This window comes from Hyla sarda, chromosome 4 (genome assembly GCF_029499605.1).
Source record: "Hyla sarda isolate aHylSar1 chromosome 4, aHylSar1.hap1, whole genome shotgun sequence".
Taxonomy (NCBI): domain Eukaryota; kingdom Metazoa; phylum Chordata; class Amphibia; order Anura; family Hylidae; genus Hyla; species Hyla sarda.
Window position 1 is genome coordinate 416,559,058 of NC_079192.1, and position 24,212 is coordinate 416,583,269.

General features: G+C 43.9%; 1 protein-coding gene across 16 annotated transcripts in view; it reads right to left on the minus strand.

The window, feature by feature from the left end:
* The window catches only part of ERC1 (ELKS/RAB6-interacting/CAST family member 1), a gene marked incomplete at its 5' end in the record, with an annotated part of 92,993 nt that overhangs the window by 38,914 nt on the left and 29,867 nt on the right, over positions 1-24,212 (minus strand). For 12 of the 16 annotated variants that reach the window (XM_056517866.1, XM_056517874.1, XM_056517872.1 and 9 more), the window contains 2 exon segments: positions 4,871-5,031; positions 12,132-12,263. In XM_056517866.1, the coding sequence (XP_056373841.1) occupies positions 4,871-5,031; positions 12,132-12,263 (293 nt within the window). 16 annotated transcript variants of the gene reach the window in all.

Sequence of the window (24,212 nt, forward strand, 5' to 3'; positions counted from 1 at the left end):
TGTGTATATATATATATATAGATCTCCTCTCCTCTGTATATATATATATAGATCTCCTCTCCTCTGTATATATATATAGATCTCCTCTCCTCTGTGTATATATATATATATATATATAGATCTCCTCTCCTCTGTATATATATATATATATAGATCTCCTCTCCTCTGTATATATATATATATATATATATATATATATAGATCTCCTCTCCTCTGTGTATATATATTGCAGTAACACATGTTTTGCTATACACATGTTTATTCCCTTTGTGTATGTATCTATATATATATATATATATATATATATATATATATATATATATATATAGATCTCCTCTCCTCTGTATATATATATTGCAGTAACACAGGTTTTGCTATACACATGTTTATTCCCTTTGTGTGTATTGGAACTAAACCAAAAAAGGAGGAAAAAAAGCAAATTGGACATAATGTCACCAAACTCCAAAAATGGGCTGGACAAAATTATTGGCACCTTTCAAAACTGTGGATAAATAAGATTGTTTCCAGCCTGTGATGTTCCTTTATACTCACCTGGGGCAAGTAACAGGTGTGGGCAATATAACAATCACACCTGACAGCAGATAAAAAGGAGAGAAGTTCACTTAGTCTTTGTATTGTGTGCCTGCGTGTGCCACACTAAGCATGGACAACAGAAAGAGGAGAAGAGAAGAGAACTGTCTGAGGACTTGGGAACCAAAATTGTGGGAAAATATCAACAATCTCCAGGTTACACGTCCATCTCCAGAGATCTAGATTTGTCTGTCCACAGTGCGCAACATTATCAAGAAGTTTACAACCCATGGCCCTGTAGATAATCTCCCTGGGCGTGGACGGAAGAGAAAAATTTATGAAAGGTGTCAACGCAGGATAGTCTGGATGGTGGATAAGCAGCCCCAAACAAGTTCCAAAGATATTCAAGCTGTCCTGCAGGCTCAGGGAGCATCAGTGTCAGCGCGAACTATCCGTCCACATATAAATGAAATGAAACGCTATGGAGGAGACCCAGGAGGACCCCACTATGGAGGGAGACCCAGGAGGACCCCACTATGGAGGGAGACCCAGGAGGACCCCACTATGGAGGGAGACCCAGGAGGACCCCACTATGGAGGGAGACCCAGGAGGACCCCACTATGGAGGGAGACCCAGGAGGACCCCACTATGGAGGGAGACCCAGGAGGACCCCACTATGGAGGGAGACCCAGGAGGACCCCACTATGGGTGAGACCCAGGAGGACCCCACTATGGGTGAGACTCAGGAGGACCCCACTATGGGTGAGACCCAGGAGGACCCCACTATGGGTGAGACCCAGGAGGACCCCACTATGGGTGAGACCCAGGAGGACCCCACTATGGGTGAGACCCAGGAGGACCCCACTATGGGTGAGACCCAGGAGGACCCCACTGCTGACACAGAGAAAAAAGCAAGACTACATTTTACCAAAATGAACTTGAGTAACCAAAATCCTTCTGGGAAAACGTCTTGTGGACAGATGAGACCAAGATAGAGCTTTTTGGAAAAGCAAATCATTCTACTGTTTACCGAAAATGGAATGAGGCCTACAAAGAAAAGAGCACAGAACCTACAGTGACATATGGGGGAGGTCAGTGATGTTTTGGGTTGTTTTGCTGCCTCTGGCACTGGGGGTCTTGAATGTGTACAAGACATCATGAAATCTGAGGATTACCAATGGATTTTGGGTCGCACTGTACAGCCCAGTGTCAGAAAGCTGGGTTTGCGTCCGAGATCTTGGGTCTTCCAGCAGGACAATGACCCCAAACATACGTCAAAAAGCCCCAGAAATGGATGACAACAAAGCGCTGGAGAGTTCTGAAGTGTCAGCAATGAGTCCAGATCTAAATCCCATTGATCACCTGTGGAGAGATCCTAAAATTACTGTTGGGAAAAGGCGCCTTCCAATAAGAGACCGGGAGCAGTTTGTAAAGAAAGAGTGGTCCAACATTCCGGCTGAGAGGTGTAAGAAGCTTATTGATGGTTATAGGAAGAGTGGTCCAACATTCCGGCTGAGAGGTGTAAGAAGCTTATTGATGGTTATAGGAAGAGTGGTCCAACATTCCGGCTGAGAGGTGTAAGAAGCTTATTGATGGTTATAGGAAGAGTGGTCCAACATTCCGTCTGAGAGGTGTAAGAAGCTTATTGATGGTTATAGGAAGAGTGGTCCAACATTCCGGCTGAGAGGTGTAAGAAGCTTATTGATGGTTATAGGAAGAGTGGTCCAACATTCCGGCTGAGAGGTGTAAGAAGCTTATTGATGGTTATAGGAAGAGTGGTCCAACATTCCGGCTGAGAGGTGTAAGAAGCTTATTGATGGTTATAGGAAGAGTGGTCCAACATTCCGGCTGAGAGGTGTAAGAAGCTTATTGATGGTTATAGGAAGAGTGGTCCAACATCCCGGCTGAGAGGTGTAAGAAGCTTATTGATGGTTATAGGAAGAGTGGTCCAATATCCCGGCTGAGAGGTGTAAGGAGCTTATTGATGGTTATAGGAAGAGTGGTCCAACATTCCGGCTGAGAGGTGTAAGAAGCTTATTGATGCTTATAGGAAGAGTGGTCCAACATTCCGGCTGAGAGGTGTAAGAAGCTTATCGATGGTTATAGGAAGAGTGGTCCAACATTCCGGCTGAGAGGTGTAAGAAGCTTATCGATGGTTATAGGAAGAGTGGTCCAACATTCCGGCCGAGAGGTGTAAGAAGCTTATTGATGGTTATAGGAAGAGTGGTCCAACATCCCGGCTGAGAGGTGTAAGGAGCTTATTGATGGTTATAAGAAGACACTGATGTCACTTATTTTTTCCAAAGGGTGTGCAACCAAATATTAAGTTAGGGTGCCAATAATTTTGCCCATTTTTGGAGTTTGGTGACATTATGTCCAATTTGCTTTTTTTCCTCCTTTTTTGGTTTAGTTCCAATACACACAAAGGGAATAAACATGTGTATAGCAAAACCTGTTACTGCAATATATATATATACAGAGGAGAGGAGATATATATATATATATATATATATATATACAGAGGAGAGGAGATCTATATATATATACACACAAAGGGAATAAACATGTGTATAGCAAAACCTGTGTTACTGCAATATATATATATATACAGAGGAGAGGAGATCTATATATATATATATATATATATATATACACACAAAGGGAATAAACATGTGTATAGCAAAACCTGTGTTACTGCAATCCTTTCCTGTGAGGAATACATTTACGGCCATAACTGTACATATAAAAGAGTTATGGCTCTTAGAAGGTGAGGAGGAGAAACTGTAAAAATAAAATGGGTTGTGTCCCGAAGGGGTTAATAAATAAATGCCGCAAAAACTGCACAGAAAAAAAAAAAAAAGAAAAGATGCTAAATACCCTATTACCTACACCTAAATACCTATTACTAAATACCCTATTACCTACACCTAAATACCTATTACTAAATACCCTATTACCTACACCTAAATACCTATTACTAAATACCCTATTACCTACACCTAAATACCTATTTTGTATACAGAAGAGGCCAAAAACTGCACCTAGGACTAACACTTCTCACAGCTGAGGATCTGCTACAATTGACTCCAGTGCTGTGAAAACAAATATATTCATAAATCTAGTGTAGAGAATCCTCTGGGAGCGGAGTCTCTACACCGATACACTGAAACAAACCTCCAGCTTAGGTATTGAAGCGAGAAGAATGGCGAAGCAAACTAACTGCAAAAAAAAAGTTGTAGAAACATTTCATATATAAGGAACAGACATTCCAAGCTGGGAAACTACTCAATAAATGAGAGGGAGAGAGAGAACTTTGATCTTTACACTGACACACTGAAACAAACCTTCAGCTGAGGTATTGACATGAGGAGGATCTGTTCTAGTTTTATCTGGTGTAGCAGTGAGTACTTTGTGCTTTACGCTGATACATTGAAACCAACCTTCAGCAAAAGGTATTGACGTGAGGAGGATCTGTTTCAGTTGTGTCTTATGGAGAAGTGAAAACTTGGTGCTTTACACTGACACACTGAAACAAACCTCCAGCTGAAGTACCGACACGAGGAGGATCTGTTATCGTTTTATCTGATGTAGCAGAGAGAACTTTAATCTTTACACTGATACATTGAAACAAACCTCCAGCTGTAGTCCTGACATGAGGAGAAGCTGTTACAATTATATACAGTGTATAGCAGTGAGTACTTTGTGCTTTACGATGATACACTGAAACAAACCTTCAGCTGTAGTCCTGACGTGAGGAGGATCTGTTACAGTTGTATATAGTGTAGCTGAGAGAACTCTGTACTTTACACTGACACACTGAAACAAACCTCCAGCTAAAGTCCTGATGTGAGGAGGATCTGTTACAGTTGTATATAGTGTAGCTGAGAGAACTCTGTTCTTTACACTGACACATTGAAACAAACCTTCAGCTGAAGTCCTGACGTGAGGAGGATCTGTTAGTGCAGCAGTGAGAACTTTGATCTTTACACTGACACACTGAAACAAACCTCCAGCTGAAGTATTGACATGAGGAGGATCTGTTCTAGCTTTATCTGGTGCAGCAGTGAGAACTTTGTGCTTTACACTGATACATTGAAACATACCTTCAGCTGAAGTCCTGATGTGAGGAGGATCTGTTAGTGCAGCAGTGAGAACTTTGTTGTCTACACTGACACACTGAAACAAACCTCCAGCTGAAGTCCTGACGTGAGGAGGATCTGTTTAAGTTGTATATAGTGTAGCTGAGAGAACTCTGTACTTTACACTGACACACTGAAACAAACCTCCAGCTGAAGTTTTGACGTGAGGAGGATTTAAGGGGGGGTGGGGGTTCACTTACTTCATCTCCAGGACCTCCTCGAGGTGTTTTCGGCGCTCGGCCCGCAGGCTGGTCAGGTGGATCTCCTTCTCGGCCAGGGACTGCTGGGTGGAGGACAGCTTGGCCTTCATGGACTCCAGCTCCTGCTTCACCTTCTCCATGGCCATCATCAGCTCCTCCACCTGAGGAAGACAAGAGAGATCAGCGGCGCCCCATAGGAGATCAGCGGCATCTGCAGCTGTCCTGCTGGTGCAAAACTACAACTCCCATCATGCCCTGACAGCCGAAGGCTGTCAGGGCATGATGGGAGTTGTAGTTTTGCATCGCCTGGAGAGTCGCGGGTTGGGGGAAAGGACTACATTTCTATTGCTCTCTGTTATCAGCCATCATGGAGGTCGTCAGCCCGCTTAATGTGTTGCGGCTCCTTTAAGAAGCCCCCTCACCCCCCCACCCTGGCACAGAACAAGAGGGGTCTTCACGGCCCATAATGAGCCTCTGATTAGCAGCTAATTATAATTACAGAGGACGAGGTAAGAGGGGGGAGGGGGAACCAGAGCTGCGCGCTCCCCCCAGCACATTGGGGGCACTTGTCTCCTCTCCGCTATTTCGACAAGCAGCGCCCCCCGTCAGTGTTGTAAAAAGGGGGGGGGGGGGGGCGATTTTTGGAAACAGAGCGCCGTCTGTCCGCTCGCCACCCCGCCTCTGCTCTGACTTAACGGGCGACGCAACATCGGGCATCAAGGTGGGGCCGACATGGCGCTGACGCCACAAAACCTTCAAAAAGATTGTCGGATGTAGCAGAGCTGAGTAGGTGTCAGCAAAAAACGTACATAGGACTGCAGGTTAACTGTGCTCTTACATAGAGGAGTTGTTTCCATTCAACCAGTTCAGCTCTGCTACATCTGTACACTTTAAGATCTCTGCTTACTGTCAGTGAATGGGAACACAGCTGCTTGGGTCGTCACAGTGTATCGGGTCTCCTGGGTCAGCTTTAAGATTTCTGCTTACTGTCAGTGAATGGGAACACAGCTGCTTGGGTCTTCACAGTGTATCGGGAGCTCTCTCCTGGGTCAGCTTTAAGAACTCTGCTTACTGTCAGTGAATGGGAACGCAGCTGCTTGGGTGGTCACAGTGTATCGGGATCAGTCTCCTGTGTTAGCTTTAAGATCTCTGCTTACTGTCAGTGAATGGGAACACAGCTGCTTGGGTCGTCACAGTGTATCGGGTCTCCTGGGTCAGCTTTAAGATCTCTGCTTACTGTCCGTGAATGGAGACACTCCTGTACTCACAGCTGCTTGGGTCGTCACAGTGTTTCGGGAGCTCTCTCCACGGTCATCTTTAAGATCTCTGCTTACTGTCAGTGAATGGTAACAAAGCTGCTTGGGTTGTCAGTGTATTGGTAGCTCTCTACTGGGTCAGCTTTAAGATCTCTGCTTACTGTCAGTGAATGGTAACAAAGCTGCTTGGGTTGTCACAGTGTATCGGTAGCTCTCTACTGGGTCAGCTTTAAGATCTCTGCTTACTGTCCATGAATGGAGACACTCCTGTACGCACAGCTGCTTAGGTCATCACAGTGTATCGGGAGCACTCTCCTGGGTCAGCTTAAAGATCTCTGCTTACTGTCAGTGAATAGGAACACGCCAGTGCATACAGCTGCTTGGGTCGTTACTGTGTATCTGGAGCAGTCTCCTGTGTCAGATTTAAGATCTCTACTTACTGTCAGTGAATGAAGACAATTCTGTACGCACAGCTGCTTGGGTCGTCACAGTGTATCAGGAGCTCTTTCCTGGGTCTGCTTTAAGATCTCTGCTTACAGTCAGTGAATGGAATGTACGCACAGCTGCTTGTCACAGTGTATCGGGCACTCTTCTGTGTCCAGAATTAAGATATCTGCTTACTGTCAGTGAATAGGAACCCTCCAGTGCATACAGCTGCTTGGGTCGTTCCTGTGAATCTGGAGCAGTCTCCTGTGTCAGCTTTAAGATCTCTGCTTACTACTAGTGAATGGAGAAACTCCTGTACACACAGATGCTTGGCTCGTCACAGTGTATCAGCTTCACGACTTCTGCTTACTGTCAGTGAATAGGGACACTCCGGTGCCCACAGCTGCTTGTGTCCTTACAGTGTATCAGGCGCTCTCTCCTGCATCAGCTTTACTACAAATCTCTCCCTACGGTCAGCAAAACTACAACTCCCAGCATGCCCTGACAGCCGCAGGCTGTCAGGGCATGCTGGGAGTTGTAGTTTTGCAACAGGTTTGGAAGCACTGCATTATACAATGGCTACTATGGTACTACAAATCCCAGCCAACGCCTAAAAAAAACGACCGGGCCTTCGCTCCGCGTTGTAAAAAAAAACTTCTAAAAAAAATGTTCGCTAAAATAAAAAAAGGTCAAATAAGGTGACGGCAGAGGCTGGAAAGTCTGAGGAAAGCCACCCGCTTTCTTGGAAGATGTGAAAAAGCTTGGTAAGGATGAATATGACATAATTGGTCATGTGACTTAGGAGACACTGATGCAGCGCCCCTATGTGTCAAGGGCCTACAAAGGGTTAACGCTAATTTTTTTACGCAGACTGGTTAAAAAGGGAGAAGGGTGACGGATTTGCCACACTACCCAAATATTAGACACTTTCACAAGGTGTTTAAAGAGACACTAACTGCAGGACTGTAATACCCATCTTGGCCACTAGTGGCCAGCAGAGCATCGGAAGAATCTCCAGGGAAAGTGTCTCACTTTACAGCCTGTTGTCAAACTGAATGTTATAGGATTCCTTGACAGACGGAGGGTGAATGATGGGGGCTGTGGGACTGGGAAATGGACTCACCGCAGCAGCACAGGGGTTACTGACAGGCAAAGGGTAGATGGGTCCAGAGAGGAAAGGCACAGCGGACATGGTGGGGGGCGCGGGCTCACTATACCTTGCACCATTTAAAGGCAGGATGACCGGCATCATGCAGCACGTCACAAGCCAGCTACAGGCAAGCAGAGAAAGGAAGGAAACATGCAGTTATAGTGAACTGTGCAATGGATAGGATGTAATGTAATGGAGACAAGGATATGTACTCACTGAGCCACATAGTGCCCCCTTATTGAAACGTACAATGGATATAATGTAATGGAGACAAGGACATGTACTCACTGAGCCACATAGTGCCCTCTTATTGAAATGTACAATGCATATAATGTAATGGAGACAAGGACATGTACTCACTGAGCCACATTGCCCTCTTATTGAGCTGTACAATGGATATAATGTAATGGAGACAAGGACATGTACTTACTGAGCCACATTGCCCTCTTATTGAGCTGTACAATGGATATAATGTAATGGAGACAAGGACATGTACTTACTGAGCCACATTGCCCTCTTATTGAGCTGTGCAATGGATATAATGTAATGGAGACAAGGACATGTACTCACTGAGCCACAGTGCCCCCTTATTCAACTCTGCCTTGGATATAAGCTAATGGACACAAGGACACGTACTCACTGAGCCACAGTGCCCTCTTATTGAAATGTACAATGTATATAATGTAAAGGACACAAAGACATGTACTCACTGAGCCACAGTGCCCCCCTTATTGAAATGTACAGTGGACACAAGGACATGAACCCACTGAGCCACACACTGCCCAATATCGAACTGTGCAGTGTATATAATGTAATGGACACAAGGACATGTACTCACTGAGCCAAAGTGTGCCCTCTTATCAAATTGTGCAATGGACAAAGTAAAGGAGGAAAGGACATATACTCACTGGACCACAAACATTGCCCAGTAAACTAAGCAATAGACACAAGCCAATGTACCGAACTGTTCAAATGATATAATGTAATGGACACAAGGACATGTTACCCACTGAACCACAAATACTTCCCCCTTACCAAACTATACAATGGACACAAAAAAAAATGTACTCACTGAGCCGCACATTGCCCCTTATCTAAATATGGCATATGCAATGAATATAATGTACTGTATACAAGGATATGAACTCACTGAGCCGTACACTGGCCCCTTATCTTAATATGCAATGAATATAATATACTGTACACAAGGACATGTACTCACTGAGCCACACACTGCCTCCTAATCTAAATATGCAATGAATATAATGTACTGTACACAAGGATATGTACTCACTGAGCCTCACACTGCCCCCTTATCTAAATATGCAATGAATATAATGTACTGTACACAAGGATATGTACTCACTGAGCCGCACACTGCCCCCTTATCTAAATATGGCATATGCAATGAATATAATGTACTGTATACAAGGATATGTACTCACTGAGCCGTACACTGGCCCCTTATCTTAATATGCAATGAATATAATGTACTGTACACAAGGATATGTACTCACTGAGCCGCACACTGCCCCCTTAATATGCAATGAATATAATGTACTGTACACAAGAACATGTACTCACTGAGCCACACACTGCCCCTTATCTAAATATGCAATAAATATAATGTACTGTACACATGTACATGTACTTACTCAGCCGCCCACTTAACCTGTGCAATAGATATAATGTAATAGACACAAGGAAATGTTACCCACTGAACCACACACACTGTCCTTATTGAACTGTGCAATATATATATATATATATATATATATATATATATATATATATAACGTAATGCAGAGGAAAAGGTGTAACCCACTGAGCCACGTGCTGCCCCATTTCCAAGCTGTTCAATGTATGTAATGGACACAAGGACATGTACCCACTAAGCCACAACATGTCCCTCCACATTGTGTTAATTTAATATACACAAGGGCTCGTTACCACTGAGCCGCACACTGCTTTCTCGTTTAACTGAGCAAGAGTTAACGGAATGGACACAGGGTAGCCTTCCCACTGAGCCGCACACTGTCTAATCATTCGGTATATTACAAGTACTCACTGAGCCACAGGACTGCCCCAATACCAAACTGTGCAATGTAGCTAATGGGATGGATACAAGGACACGCAACCACTGAGCCACACACTACCCCCTGATAATAATGTCTATTAAATCCTCCTGTTGGGTTCTATGGACTCCAGCCCACGTACTCACTGAGCCACACACTACCCCCTAATAATAATGTCTATTAAATCCTCCTATTGGGCTCTATGGACTCCAGCCCACATACTCACTGAGCCACACACTACCCCCTGATAATACTGTCTATTAAATCCTCCTATTGGGCTCTATGGACTCTAGCCCACGTACTCACTGAGCCACACACTACCCCCTGATAATACTATCTATTAAATCCTCCTATTGGGCTCTATGGACTCCAGCCCACGTACTCACTGAGCCACACACTACCCCCCTGATAATACTGTCTATTAAATCCTCCTATTGGGCTCTATGGACTCCAGCCCACGTACTCACTGAGCCACACACTACCCCCCTGATAATACTGTCTATTAAATCCTCCTATGGACTCCAGCCCACGTACTCCCTGAGCCACACACTACCCCCCTGATAATACTGTCTATTAAATCCTCCTATTGGGCTCTATGGACTCCAGCCCACATACTCACTGAGCCACACACTACCCCCTTATAATACTGTCTATTAAATCCTCCTATTGGGCTCTATGGACTCCAGCCCATATACTCACTGAGCCACACACTACCCCCTGATAATACTGTCTATTAAATCCTCCTATTGGGCTCTATGGACTCCAGCCCACGTACTCACTGAGCCACACACTACCCCCTGATAATACTGTCTATTAAATCCTCCTATTGGGCTCTATGGACTCCAGCCCACATACTCACTGAGCCACACACTACCCCCTGATAATAATGTCTATTAAATCCTCCTATTGGGCTCTATGGACTCCAGCCCACATACTCACTGAGCCACACACTACCCCCTGATAATAATGTCTATTAAATCCTCCTATTGGGCTCTATGGACTCCAGCCCACGTACTCACTGAGCCACACACTACCCCCTGATAATAATGTCTATTAAATCCTCCTATTGGGCTCTATGGACTCCAGCCCACATACTCACTGAGCCACACACTACCCCCTGATAATACTGTCTATTAAATCCTCCTATTGGGCTCTATGGACTCCAGCCCACGTACTCACTGAGCCACACACTACAATGGAGCTACAGTAATGGATACAATTATGTTACCACTAAGACCTAAACTCATTCTAGTTTAGTAAAGCCTCTTACCTTGCTGATGTAATGTACAAAAAAGACAGCTAAAGACTCTCCGGGCATGCTGGGAGTTGTAGTTTTGCAACAGCTGGAGGCACCCTGGCTGGAAAACACTGCTCTATACAAATTTACCAATTCTGTTGCAAAACTACAACTCCCAGCATGCCCGGACAGTCTTTAGCTGCCCGGGCATGCTGGGAGATGTAGTTTTGCAAAAAGATGGAGGGTGTCCGGGCATGCTAGGAATTGTAGTTGTGCAACAGCTGGAGGCACCCTGGCTGGGAAACACTGCTCTAAACTAATTTACATAAAAATTCTGTAGCAAAGCTACAACTCCCAGCATGCCCAGACAGTCTTTGGCTGTCCGGGCATGCTGGGATTTGTAGTTTTGCAAAAGATGGAGGGTGTCCGGGCATGCTAGGAATTGTAGTTGTGCAACAGCTGGAGGCCCCCTGGTTGGTAAACACTGCTCTAAACAAATTTAGGTACCAATTCTGTAGCAAAACTACAACTCCCAGCATGCCCGGACAGCCTTTGGCTGTCCGGGCATGCTGGGAGTTGTAGTTTTGCAAAAGATGGAGGCTGTTTGAGCATGCTGGGAATTGTAGTTGTGCAACAGCTGGAGGCATCCTGGTGGGTAAACACTGCTCTAAACAAATTTACATATACATTCTGTAGCAAAACTATAACTCCCAGCATGCCCGGACAGTCTTTGACTGTCCGGGCATGCTGGGAGTTGTAGTTTTGAAAAAGATGGAGGCTATCCGGGCATGCTAGGAACAGCTGGAGGCACCCTGTTGGGAAACACTGCTCTAAACAAATTTAGTTACCAATTCTGTAGCAAAACTACAACTCCCAACATGCTGGAACTTGTAGTTGTACAACAGCTGGAGGCAAACACTGCTCTATGCAATGCACCACTGCTCATCCTGCTCTTCCTGGTTCATGACTAAAATGCCAAAATCGCAGTTAAGATGTGACACAGTCTGCATGACTACTATACCATTCAGGATGGATTGAAAGCTGGGTGACAAAGCCCAATCACAGGTCCGCAGCGGCCCCACAAAAAACTTAAAAGGGGGGGGGGATCCGACCTGACCTGCTTCTGATAGTTGCCCCTGGCGGACTCCTCCTGGGCCAGCACCATCTCCCGCTCGGCGGTGATCTGCACGCTTTCGCGCAGCGCCTCCTCCAGCTCTTCGATGCGATCGTCCTTCTGGCGCATGACGTCCTGCGAGGAGGGAAGGCGAGACCGTAAGGCTCCGAGAAAAAGAGAGAGAGTGAACGAGCTCAGCAGGAAAGGAAACCGTCAGCAAGACGAGGAGAAGCAGGAGGTTAGTGGCGCAAGACAGATCAAAGATGGCGTCCAGCGCAAAAGATAGCGCGCCCCCCCGGAGGAGTGTTAAAGAGAGAGAGCGGCAGCGTGTGAAAAGTCTCCAGGTATAAAGCGGACAAGACGGAAGGTGAGAGTTGTTAGTCGCCGCGCAGGGGGCGGAGTTAGCAGGCAGTTAGTGAAGCGGGATTTATAGAGTTAAGGATTTAAAGGAGAAGTACATCTTAAAATCAACATCATTTCCAAAGACAAACCCAGCTCTACCACCACATGTCCCGGGGTGGAGTTCCCCTTTAATATCAGAACATCCAGCCCTGTAACCAAGCGTGTCCTATCCTGTGGCTCTTTGGCCATTTCAAAACTACAACTCCCATCATGCCTTGCCAGCCGAAAGGCTGTCGTAATGGTTTGATTCTGCTTGTGGCATGATGGGAGTTGTAGTGCTTTAACAGCTAGGAAGACACAAGTCGGGGGGCTCTCATACTGCTCTGAGCCATAGTGGAAAGATTCCCCCTATTTTGATGTTGGTTCAATCCAACATCTTCGGAAAAAAATGACGACGCCCATCTTGCATGCTGGGAGTTGTAGTGCTGCCGAGCCATAAAATACTTAGAGAAGCGCTTCCGCCATCATATAGTTGGGTGTCCTACAACTACGACCCCCATCATGCTCACGATGGTGCTTTCCAACAGATAAAGCAGTGTTCACCCAACTGTGCCTCTGCAGCCTGTTGCATAACTACAACTCCCATCATGCCCTGACAGCCGTAGGCTGTCAGGGCATGATGGGAGTTGTAGCTATGCAACAAGCCAAAGAGTCACAGGTTGGGGAAAACTACTGTAATACACATTAGGAGGGCTTCCCCCCCCCGCCATCATGGTGTTGGTTCATGCCACCAGTTGTCATACAACTACAACTCCCATCATGCCCCAAATGGGAGTTGTGGTTTTGCAATGGACACTGCTTTGGCAAAACTACAACTACCATCATGTCAGGAACACGATGGGAGTTGTATTTTTTGCAACAGGCTCTGCTTGGTGGCTCTCCACCCCCCCCCGTCAGCGAGTTGGTTCATGCCACCACATACAGCTTTCCAGTAAGGGAGCATACCATTCTGCCAACAGGCAGGGGTGGCGTGACTTTCCAAACTTGCATTACCTGTGAACCTGTGAAGAAAACCATCGCAGTAGCCATTACCCCGACCACCGGAGGGCGCCACCGTTACATTAGATTAGATTGTAAGATCTGCAGAATACACTGATGTTTTATACAAGTCCCCGCGATACCATGTGCCGGGGCGGTAAATCACATCCAGATGCCGAAATGGTTTGTGTTAAGTCTTCGGGGTTTTTTCTTTTTTTATTCGCGGCTCTTCAGGTCAGAAAATGGCGGCATATTCACTGACAGGCGGTTCGGGATAAAACGGAGCTGGATCTTCGAGAACGGGGGAAAGAGGGGTGCGCCAAAAAAAAGAACATGTTTAAGTAATAAAGTCGGGGGCTCATACGGTGATTCTAGCGCAGATTAGGGGTCGACTGCAATACTCTGACTGTCTGGTGCCCAATGGGCGGGGCTAAACATGAATTGCCCCTCCCCCAAATAGTGCGCCCCATAGAGTTGTGATAAGCAGCACGTGGTCACATGATTCTTATGGGGTGCTCTGATAGGCTGAAAGCGATTGAGGGGGGGGGGGCACATACTGCAATATTGGCCTCCAGATCTGTTCTGCAACTCTCTAAACCCAGTGTTTCCCAACCAAGGTGCCTCCAGCTGTTGTAAAACTACAACTCCCAGCATGCCCGGACAGCCGAAGGCTGTCCGGGCATGCTGGGAGTTATAGTTTTGCAACAGCTGGAGGCGACCTGGATGTTAAACACTGCTCTTATTGAAATAACGTGTAAATTTATCACCATTTGTAAGGTATCCGCTTGCTGTCAGTGAATGAGAACATAAGGAAGGCTGAAGAATGAGAACATAAGGCATGCTGGGAGTTGTAGTTTTGCAACAGCTGGAGGCGACCTGGATGTTAAACACTGCTCTAATTGAATGAACGTATCAATTTATCACCATTTGTAAGGTCTCTGCTTGCGGTCAGTGAATGAGAACATAAGGAAGGCTGTCCGGGCATGCTGGGAGTTGTAGTTGTGCAACAGCTGGAGGCAACTTGGTTGTTAAACACTGCTATAATTGAATTAATGTATCAATTTATCACCATTTGTAAGGTCTCTGCTTGCTGTCAGTGAATGAGAACATAAGGAAGGCTATCCGGGCACGCTGGAAGTTGTAGTTTTGCAACAGCTGGAGGAAACCTGGTTGTTAAACACTGCTATAATTGAATTAATGTATCACCATTTGTAAGGTCTCTACTTGCTGTCAGTGAATGAGAACATAGTTTGTTGCCAAATCCTATCCTGTCTAACAAATCTCGCAGCTGAGGGTTTGTTACAACTGTATCTAGTCCAGACAATCCAACAGCCTGGATAGTTTTACCCTCACTGATACATTGTAACAAACTATCAGCGCAGGGTACAGATTTGCGCTGTTTATATATCTCAACCTCCATACGATTGTAACAAACCCTCAGCTGTGAGACTCTTTAGACCAGAATAGGTTTTGGGCCTCCTGGCGTAAAACAAGAATGTTCTCGTTCGCTGGCAGCAAGCAGAGATTTTACAAATCGTGAAAATTCCCGTATACATCAGGAGGCCAAAAAAAAAAAAAAAAAAAAAAAATATTTTGGTCTAATAAAGATCCCAGCTGAGGGATTGTTACAATTGTATCTAGTCAATTGTTTACCATCACTGATACATTGTAACAAACTACCAGCACGGGAGACATCAAGAGGAGGTATTTCAGTCTCCCGATGTAAACAATGATGTTCTCGTTTGCTGGAAGCAAGCGGAGATCTTACAAATGGTGAACGTTCCCGTATAAATCATGAGGCCAAAAAAAACCTTATTCTGGTCTAATAAATCTCACAGCTGAGGGTTTGTTATAATTGGTGCCAGTCTAAGGGTACGGTCACACGGGCGGATTACCTGCGGAATTTCCGCAGCGTATAAAATCTGCAGCGTATTTTGCTACCATTGACTTCAATGGGTCTTCAGAAAATCCGCCATAGAGGCAGTTTTGCAGATTTTCCTTAGGACCCATTGAATTCAATGGTAGCAGATTAGCTGCAGCGGATTTTCCGCAGCAAATATGATGCGGAAGTTCTGCAGGTAATCTGCCCGTGTGAATGTACCCTTAGACTGGCAGCAATTGTAACAAACCCTCAGCTGTGAGATTTATTAGACCAGAATAAGTTATTTTTTTATATATTTTTTTGGCCTCATGATTTATACGGGAACGTTCATCATTTGTAAGATCTCCGCTTGCTTCCAGCGAACGAGAACATTATTGTTTAATCAGGTATATAAAGTAAAGAGATCAGAAGCAAGAATCCTTATCCTGTGTCGTTACAATGTATCGGTGACTGTAAAAAATAAAAATGTCCTGGCTGTGGGACTGTCTAGATTAGATACAATTGTAACAAACCCTCAGCTGTGAGTTTTAATAGATCAGAATATTTATTTTTTTGCTGTGAACAATGTTCCCATTCACTGACAGCAAGAAGAGAAATTATACATAAATTGGGTTAAAGCAGTCTTTCGCAACCAGGGTGCCTCCAAGCTGTTGCAAAACTACAACTCCCAGCATGCCCGGACAGCCGTAGGCTGTCCGGGCATGCTGGGAGTTGTAGTTTTGCAACAGCTGGAGGCACCCTGGTTGGAAAACATTGGAGCCAACATAAGTATGTGCCCCCCTCTTGCTCCTTTTCAGCCAATCAGAGCACCTTACATGAATCATGTGACCACAAGTCTCCTTTAACAACTCAATGGCTGTCCGGGCTTGTTGGGAGTTGCAGTCTTGCAACAGCTGGAGGCACACGGTTTAGAAAACACTGCTGTATGGTGTCGCCTCACAATTCTGCTGCTCCGGGACCTCGTGCATTAGTGTAGCGGGCATGCTGGGAGTTGTAGTTTGGTAACAGGGATACAAACCTAAATCTTAATGTATTTCCTATTCATCCGACGAGACGTCACATGACCTGTTGTCCGCCGCACTCAAGGGGTGACGGTCCCCAGGGGGCGTCGGGGGACTCATCCAGTAAACTTCTCTGTTTGTCCAAAGTCAACAAGGCCGGGGCGAGCTGGAGATGGCCCAAACCACAAGCTAAAAAAAAAAAATCCTCACGCCGGACACCCTGGCCTCCAGCCAAGCTCTGGGAACCAAGATGGCCGCTGGGCCGGGTCTTCAGTGAGCTCCTTGGCGCAACTCCAAAACCACCGCCGTCCCTCGGGGCGACCCCGAAATCCATCCTATCCAAGCACAACAACCTGAGACACGGAGGCCAAGCACCTTAAATCACAGGCTCTTAGATGGGGGCCCAACACCCCCCCCCTGCTGACTAATCGGAGCCCCTAATCCGTCTGTCAGTGAATGGAGCCTCTGTCGCTGCCCTCCCCGACCAGGAAAGGCTTCAGGGATGTTTCTATGTTCCTTAAATATTTCAGGAGACCTTCTAGAGAGAGGAGAGAGTCCTCAAAGTGTCTTCAGGAATTCTTCCAAAAACTATTCCCCTTGTTGAATACTTAATAAATTGTATAAAAAAAAGTAAAAAAAATAAATAAAAAAATGTAAAATAATAATAAAATGTTTTAAAAAAAGTAAAATGAAAAGTTTTATTAAAAAAAAAAAAAAAAAGGTAAAATAAAATGTAAAAAAAAAAGGTTTAAAAAAAGTTTTATAAAAATGTAAAAAATATCTTAAAAGTTAATGTTTTATAAAAAAAAAAGGGAAAATAAAAAAGTTTCATGAACAGTAAAAAAAAGAAGCTTTGTGAAAGGTATAAAAATAGATTTATAAAAAGTAAAAAAAAGTTTTATTATTAAAAAAGGTAAAAAAGTTATAAGTAAACAAAACTGTAAAAAAAAAGGTCTATAAGAAAGGGAAATTATAAGTTTACTAAACGGTAAAATAAAGCTTTGCAAAAAGATAATAGATTTATAAAAAATAAAAAAATTTTTTTTTATAAAAAGCTTTATAGAAAGTATTTCAAAAAAAAGTCTAAAAAAGATTTATAAAAAAAGTAAAAAAATATATAAAAATAAAAAAACATGTTATAAAAAGGTTTATAGAAAGTAAAAAAAACGGTCTACAAAAGTTTTATAAAAAAAAGTAAAAAAAAAATAAAAAAAAGTGTATACGTAGAAAAATAATATATATATATATATATATATATATATATATATATTTTTTTTTTTTTATTACTTTTTATAAAACTTTTGCAACACTTTTCATATAAAAAAATAAATAAAAATCAGATCCTGGATTACTGGCTGACCACAATAAATAAATGCGTCACCACGCGTGTAACATCCGGGCAGCGGCAGCCACCATGTTTTTTTTTTCATTGGTTTTAGTGAATTAAGGACGCGCCCCTCCCCCATCCTGCGCAGAACATGCTGATCCGATTTTCCGAGGTCGGACAGTTTTTGTGCTATTAATTCCGTCCAAAACCACCGAGACCAGAAACTTTCTAAAACTGTTTTTCTGTGAAATGACCCCAAAGCCGAGAGCGGCTGGCAGCGCCATCTGAGCCGTAAATCTTTATATATAGAGAGGACGCGGTTATGGCGCTGACGTCACGCCGTTACTACTGCGCAGATTTGTTACAGCTCCTCGGGGTGAGAGCTTATTTCTTTCAAAAACAGCGCCACCTGTGTTCTCAGGTTGTGTGCAGTATTGCAGCTAAGCTCCTGAAATACTAATAGGCACAGCCTATAATTACTATAGGCAAGAATAGCAGGGAACCGTTGCAAAGCTACAACTCCCAGCATGCTCGGACAGCCGAAGGCTGTCCGGGCATGCTGGAAGTTGTAGTTTTGCAACAGCTGGAGGCACACTGGTTTGGACACACTGCTGTATGGTGTCTTATTTGTGTTACCTCCAGAGCTGCGCTCACAATTCCGCTCCTGGACCACAGGCGTAAGTGTAGTGTGTAATGCCAAAGGCTGTCCAGGCATGCTGGAAGTTGTAGTTTTGCAACAGCTGGAGGCACACTGGTTTGGACACACTTCTGTATGGTGTCTTATTTGTGTTACCTCCAGAGCTGCGCTCACAATTCCGCTCCTGGACCACAGGCGTAAGTGTAGTGTGTAATGCCAAAGGCTGTCCAGGCATGCTGGAAGTTGTAGTTTTGCAACAGCTGGAGGCACACTGGTTTGGACACACTTCTGTATGGTGTCTTATTTGTGTCACCTCCAAAGCAGCGCTCACAATTCTGCTCCGGGGCCGCTACAGACTGACAGCTCATGTGACCACACAGTTATATAGAAGACTGTATGGTGGTGTTTCCCAATCAGGGTGTCTCCAGCTGTTGCAAGACTACAACTTTCAGCATGCTGGGAGTTTCTGTTTTGCAACAGCTGGAGGCACCCTGGTTGGGAAACCCTGGTCTGGAATATGTGGTAATCGAAAGATGAATGGAAATCACTTGCAGGAAGGGAAATTCCTTTAATCCGGAATCTGACGATTCGAGAATTCCTGATAATCCGTCCGTAAAATAAAGGAATCCTAAAAGTGGGAAATCCGGCAAAACTTTCCTAATCCGGAACCTGATGGGCTCTTATGCGCCTGCAGCTGACTTCGTGCCAATGTGTCAGGGCCCCTGTAACCCGAAAACAATGGTAATGAGGATAAAAAGGGCAAAATCCGGAAAGTGGAAATGGAAGGAAATCACTTGACTGCCTGGAAAGAGTTAACTTCCATTAATCTGCAATGTGAGATGAACCAGGTCTGGGAAGAACGGACTTCCTTTAAACCAGAAATCTTATAGTCTGGAATTGCTGGTAGTCCGGCAATAAACCGTGAACTTCCAAACATCTGGAATCTGATGATCTGGAAGGAAATCACTTTAATCCAGAATCTGATAATCCGGCAATGGGCAGAAATGACTGTATAATCCGGTTCCATCCTTTAGTCGTCGATCGGCCGTAGGAAGCCTCATCCTGACTTTGTACCAATGTGTCAGGACTCCCCCTGGTGGTCTGATTGGGGTCCCCCACCCCCCGTATACAGTCTCCCATACATAAATGTAATAGCGCAGAGGAGGCCTCGGCTCAGCCAGACTGCACACGTGTTTGGCGCGGTCGCCGGGGGATTGGTTTGCCAGTAGCGTTCTCCAGGACGGATGAATTTTCCACTCGGGGACAAGAAGTTCACAGAGCCCACCGCAAACCCAGAGTGAGGGGGGGAGGAGGGGGGGGGAGGGCTGCTGCCAGACATCATCAGGCTCCGCTGCCGCCTCATAGGAGATACCGCTGCTTCATCTGCTAATGAAAATATTCCGTTCTGGCTTCTTGTCCATGAGGCAGTGATTCCCAACCAGGGTGCCTCCAGCTGTAGCAAAACTACAACTCACAGCGTGCCCGTACAGCATTTGGCTGTCTGGGCACGCTGGGAGTTGTAGTTTTGCTACAGCTGGAGGCACCCTGGTTGGGAAACACTATCATGAGGGATCAGCCATAATGCAAAATACTGATCCGACCCCCACGCCATCCCCCCCCACACAGTGACCACATGATCAGAGCGGATGTTCAGTGAATTAACCCCGGTGGTAGTCCGGGCATGCTGGGAGTTGTAGTTTTGCAACAGCTGGAGGCACACTGGTTGGGAAACACTGCTATAATCTATCCTCATGGTCTCCTCTGTACTGCTGGTTACATTCCTCCTATAATACTCTGTACTGCTGGTTACATTCCTCCTATAATACTCTGTACTGCTGGTTACATTCCTCCTATAATACTCTGTACTGCTGGTTACATTGCTCCTATAATACTCTGTACTGCTGGTTACATTGTTCCTATAATACTCTGTACTGCTGGTTACATTGTTCCTATAATACTCTGTACTGCTGGTTACATTGTTCCTATAATACTCTGTACTGCTGGTTACATTACTCCTATAATACTCTGTACTGCTGGTTACATTGTTCCTATAATACTCTGTACTGCTGGTTACATTGCTCCTATAATACTCTGTACTGCTGGTTACATTGTTCCTATAATACTCTGTACTGCTGGTTACATTGTTCCTATAATACTCTGTACTGCTGGTTACATTGTTCCTATAATACTCTGTACTGCTGGTTACATTACTCCTATAATACTCTGTACTGCTGGTTACATTGTTCCTATAATACTCTGTACTGCTGGTTACATTGCTCCTATAATACTCTGTACTGCTGGTTACATTCCTCCTATAATACTCTGTACTGCTGGTTACATTGTTCCTATAGTACTCTGTACTGCTGGTTACATTGTTCCTATAATACTCTGTACTGCTGGTTACATTCCTCCTATAATACTCTATACTGCTGGTTACATTGTTCCTATAATACTCTGTACTGCTGGTTACATTCCTCCTATAATACTCTGTACTGCTGGTTACATTGTTCCTATAGTACTCTGTACTGCTGGTTACATTGTTCCTATAATACTCTGTACTGCTGGTTACATTCCTCCTATAATACTCTATACTGCTGGTTACATTGTTCCTATAATACTCTGTACTGCTGGTTACATTCCTCCTATAATACTCTGTACTGCTGGTTACATTCCTCCTATAATACTCTGTACTGCTGGTTACATTGTTCCTATAATACTCTGTACTGCTGGTTACATTGCTCCTATAGTACTCTGTACTGCTGGTTACATTCCTCCTATAATACTCTGTACTGCTGGTTACATTGTTCCTATAATACTCTGTACTGCTGGTTACATTCCTCCTATAATACTCTGTACTGCTGGTTACATTGTTCCTATAATACTCTGTACTGCTGGTTACATTCCTCCTATAATACTCTGTACTGCTGGTTACATTCCTCCTATAATACTCTGTACTGCTGGTTACATTCCTCCTATAATACTCTGTACTGCTGGTTACATTCCTCCTATAATACTCTGTACTGCTGGTTACATTCCTCCTATAATACTCTGTACTGCAGGTTACATTGTTCCTATAATACTCTGTACTGCAGGTTACATTACTCCTATAATACTCTGTACTGCTGGTTACATTCCTCCTATAATACTCTGTACTGCTGGTTACATTGTTCCTATAATACTCTGTACTGCTGGTTACATTGCTCCTATAATACTCTGTACTGCTGGTTACATTGTTCCTATAATACTCTGTACTGCTGGTTACATTGTTCCTATAATACTCTGTACTGCTGGTTACATTGCTCCTATAATACTCTGTACTGCTGGTTACATTGTTCCTATAATACTCTGTACTGCTGGTTACATTCCTCCTATAATACTCTGTACTGCTGGTTACATTGCTCCTATAATACTCTGTACTGCTGGTTACATTGCTCCTATAATACTCTGTACTGCTGGTTACATTCCTCCTATAATACTCTGTACTGCTGGTTACATTCCTCCTATAATACTCTGTGCTGCTGGTTACATTGCTCCTATAATACTCTGTACTGCTGGTTACATTGCTCCTATAATACTCTGTACTGCTGGTTACATTGCTCCTATAATACTCTGTACTGCTGGTTACATTGTTCCTATAATACTCTGTACTGCTGGTTACATTCCTCCTATAATACTCTGTACTGCTGGTTACATTCCTCCTATAATACTCTGTACTGCTGGTTACATTGTTCCTATAATACTCTGTACTGCTGGTTACATTGCTCCTATAATACTCTGTACTGCTGGTTACATTCCTCCTATAATACTCTGTACTGCTGGTTACATTGCTCCTATAATACTCTGTACTGCTGGTTACATTGTTCCTATAATACTCTGTACTGCTGGTTACATTCCTCCTATAATACTCTGTACTTCTGGTTACATTGTTCCTATAGTACTCTGTACTGCTGGTTACATTGTTCCTATAATACTCTGTACTGCTGGTTACATTGCTCCTATAATACTCTGTACTGCTGGTTACATTCCTCCTATAATACTCTGTACTGCTGGTTACATTGCTCCTATAATACTCTGTACTGCTGGTTACATTGTTCCTATAATACTCTGTACTGCTGGTTACATTGCTCCTATAATACTCTGTACTGCTGGTTACATTCCTCCTATAATACTCTGTACTGCTGGTTACATTGTTCCTATAATACTCTGTACTGCTGGTTACATTGCTCCTATAATACTCTGTACTGCTGGTTACATTCCTCCTATAATACTCTGTACTGCTGGTTACATTCCTCCTATAATACTCTGTACTGCTGGTTACATTGTTCCTATAATACTCTGTACTGCTGGTTACATTGCTCCTATAATACTCTGTACTGCTGGTTACATTCCTCCTATAATACTCTGTACTGCTGGTTACATTCCTCCTATAATACTCTGTACTGCTGGTTACATTCCTCCTATAATACTCTGTACCGCTGGTTACATTCCTCCTATAATACTCTGTACTGCTGGTTACATTGCTCCTATAATACTCTGTACTGCTGGTTACATTACTCCTATAATACTCTGTACTGCTGGTTACATTCCTCCTATAATACTCTGTACTGCTGGTTACATTGCTCCTATAATACTCTGTGCTGCAGGTTACATTGCTCCTATAATACTCTGTACTGCTGGTTACATTGCTCCTATAATACTCTGTACTGCTGGTTACATTCCTCCTATAATACTCTGTGCTGCTGGTTACATTGCTCCTATAATACTCTGTACTGCTGGTTACATTGCTCCTATAATACTCTGTACTGCTGGTTACATTGCTCCTATAATACTCTGTACTGCTGGTTACATTGCTCCTATAATACTCTGTACTGCTGGTTACATTCCTCCTATAATACTCTGTACTTCTGGTTACATTGCTCCTATAATACTCTGTACTGCTGGTTACATTGTTCCTATAATACTCTGTACTGCTGGTTACATTGCTCCTATAATACTCTGTACTGCTGGTTACATTCCTCCTATAATACTCTGTACTGCTGGTTACATTGTTCCTATAATACTCTGTACTGCTGGTTACATTACTCCTATAATACTCTGTACTGCTGGTTACATTGCTCCTATAATACTCTGTACTTCTGGTTACATTGTTCCTATAATACTCTGTACTGCTGGTTACATTGTTCCTATAATACTCTGTACTGCTGGTTACATTGTTCCTATAATACTCTGTACTGCTGGTTACATTACTCCTATAATACTCTGTACTGCTGGTTACATTGTTCCTATAATACTCTGTACTGCTGGTTACATTCCTCCTATAATACTCTGTACTGCTGGTTACATTCCTCCTATAATACTCTGTACTGCTGGTTACACTGCTCCTATAATACTCTGTACTGCTGGTTACATTGCTCCTATAATACTCTGTACTGCTGGTTACATTCCTCCTATAATACTCTGTACTTCTGGTTACATTGCTCCTATAATACTCTGTACTGCTGGTTACATTGTTCCTATAATACTCTGTACTGCTGGTTACATTGCTCCTATAATACTCTGTACTGCTGGTTACATTCCTCCTATAATACTCTGTACTGCTGGTTACATTGTTCCTATAATACTCTGTACTGCTGGTTACATTACTCCTATAATACTCTGTACTGCTGGTTACATTGCTCCTATAATACTCTGTACTTCTGGTTACATTGTTCCTATAATACTCTGTACTGCTGGTTACATTGTTCCTATAATACTCTGTACTGCTGGTTACATTGTTCCTATAATACTCTGTACTGCTGGTTACATTCCTCCTATAATACTCTGTACTGCTGGTTACATTGTTCCTATAATACTCTGT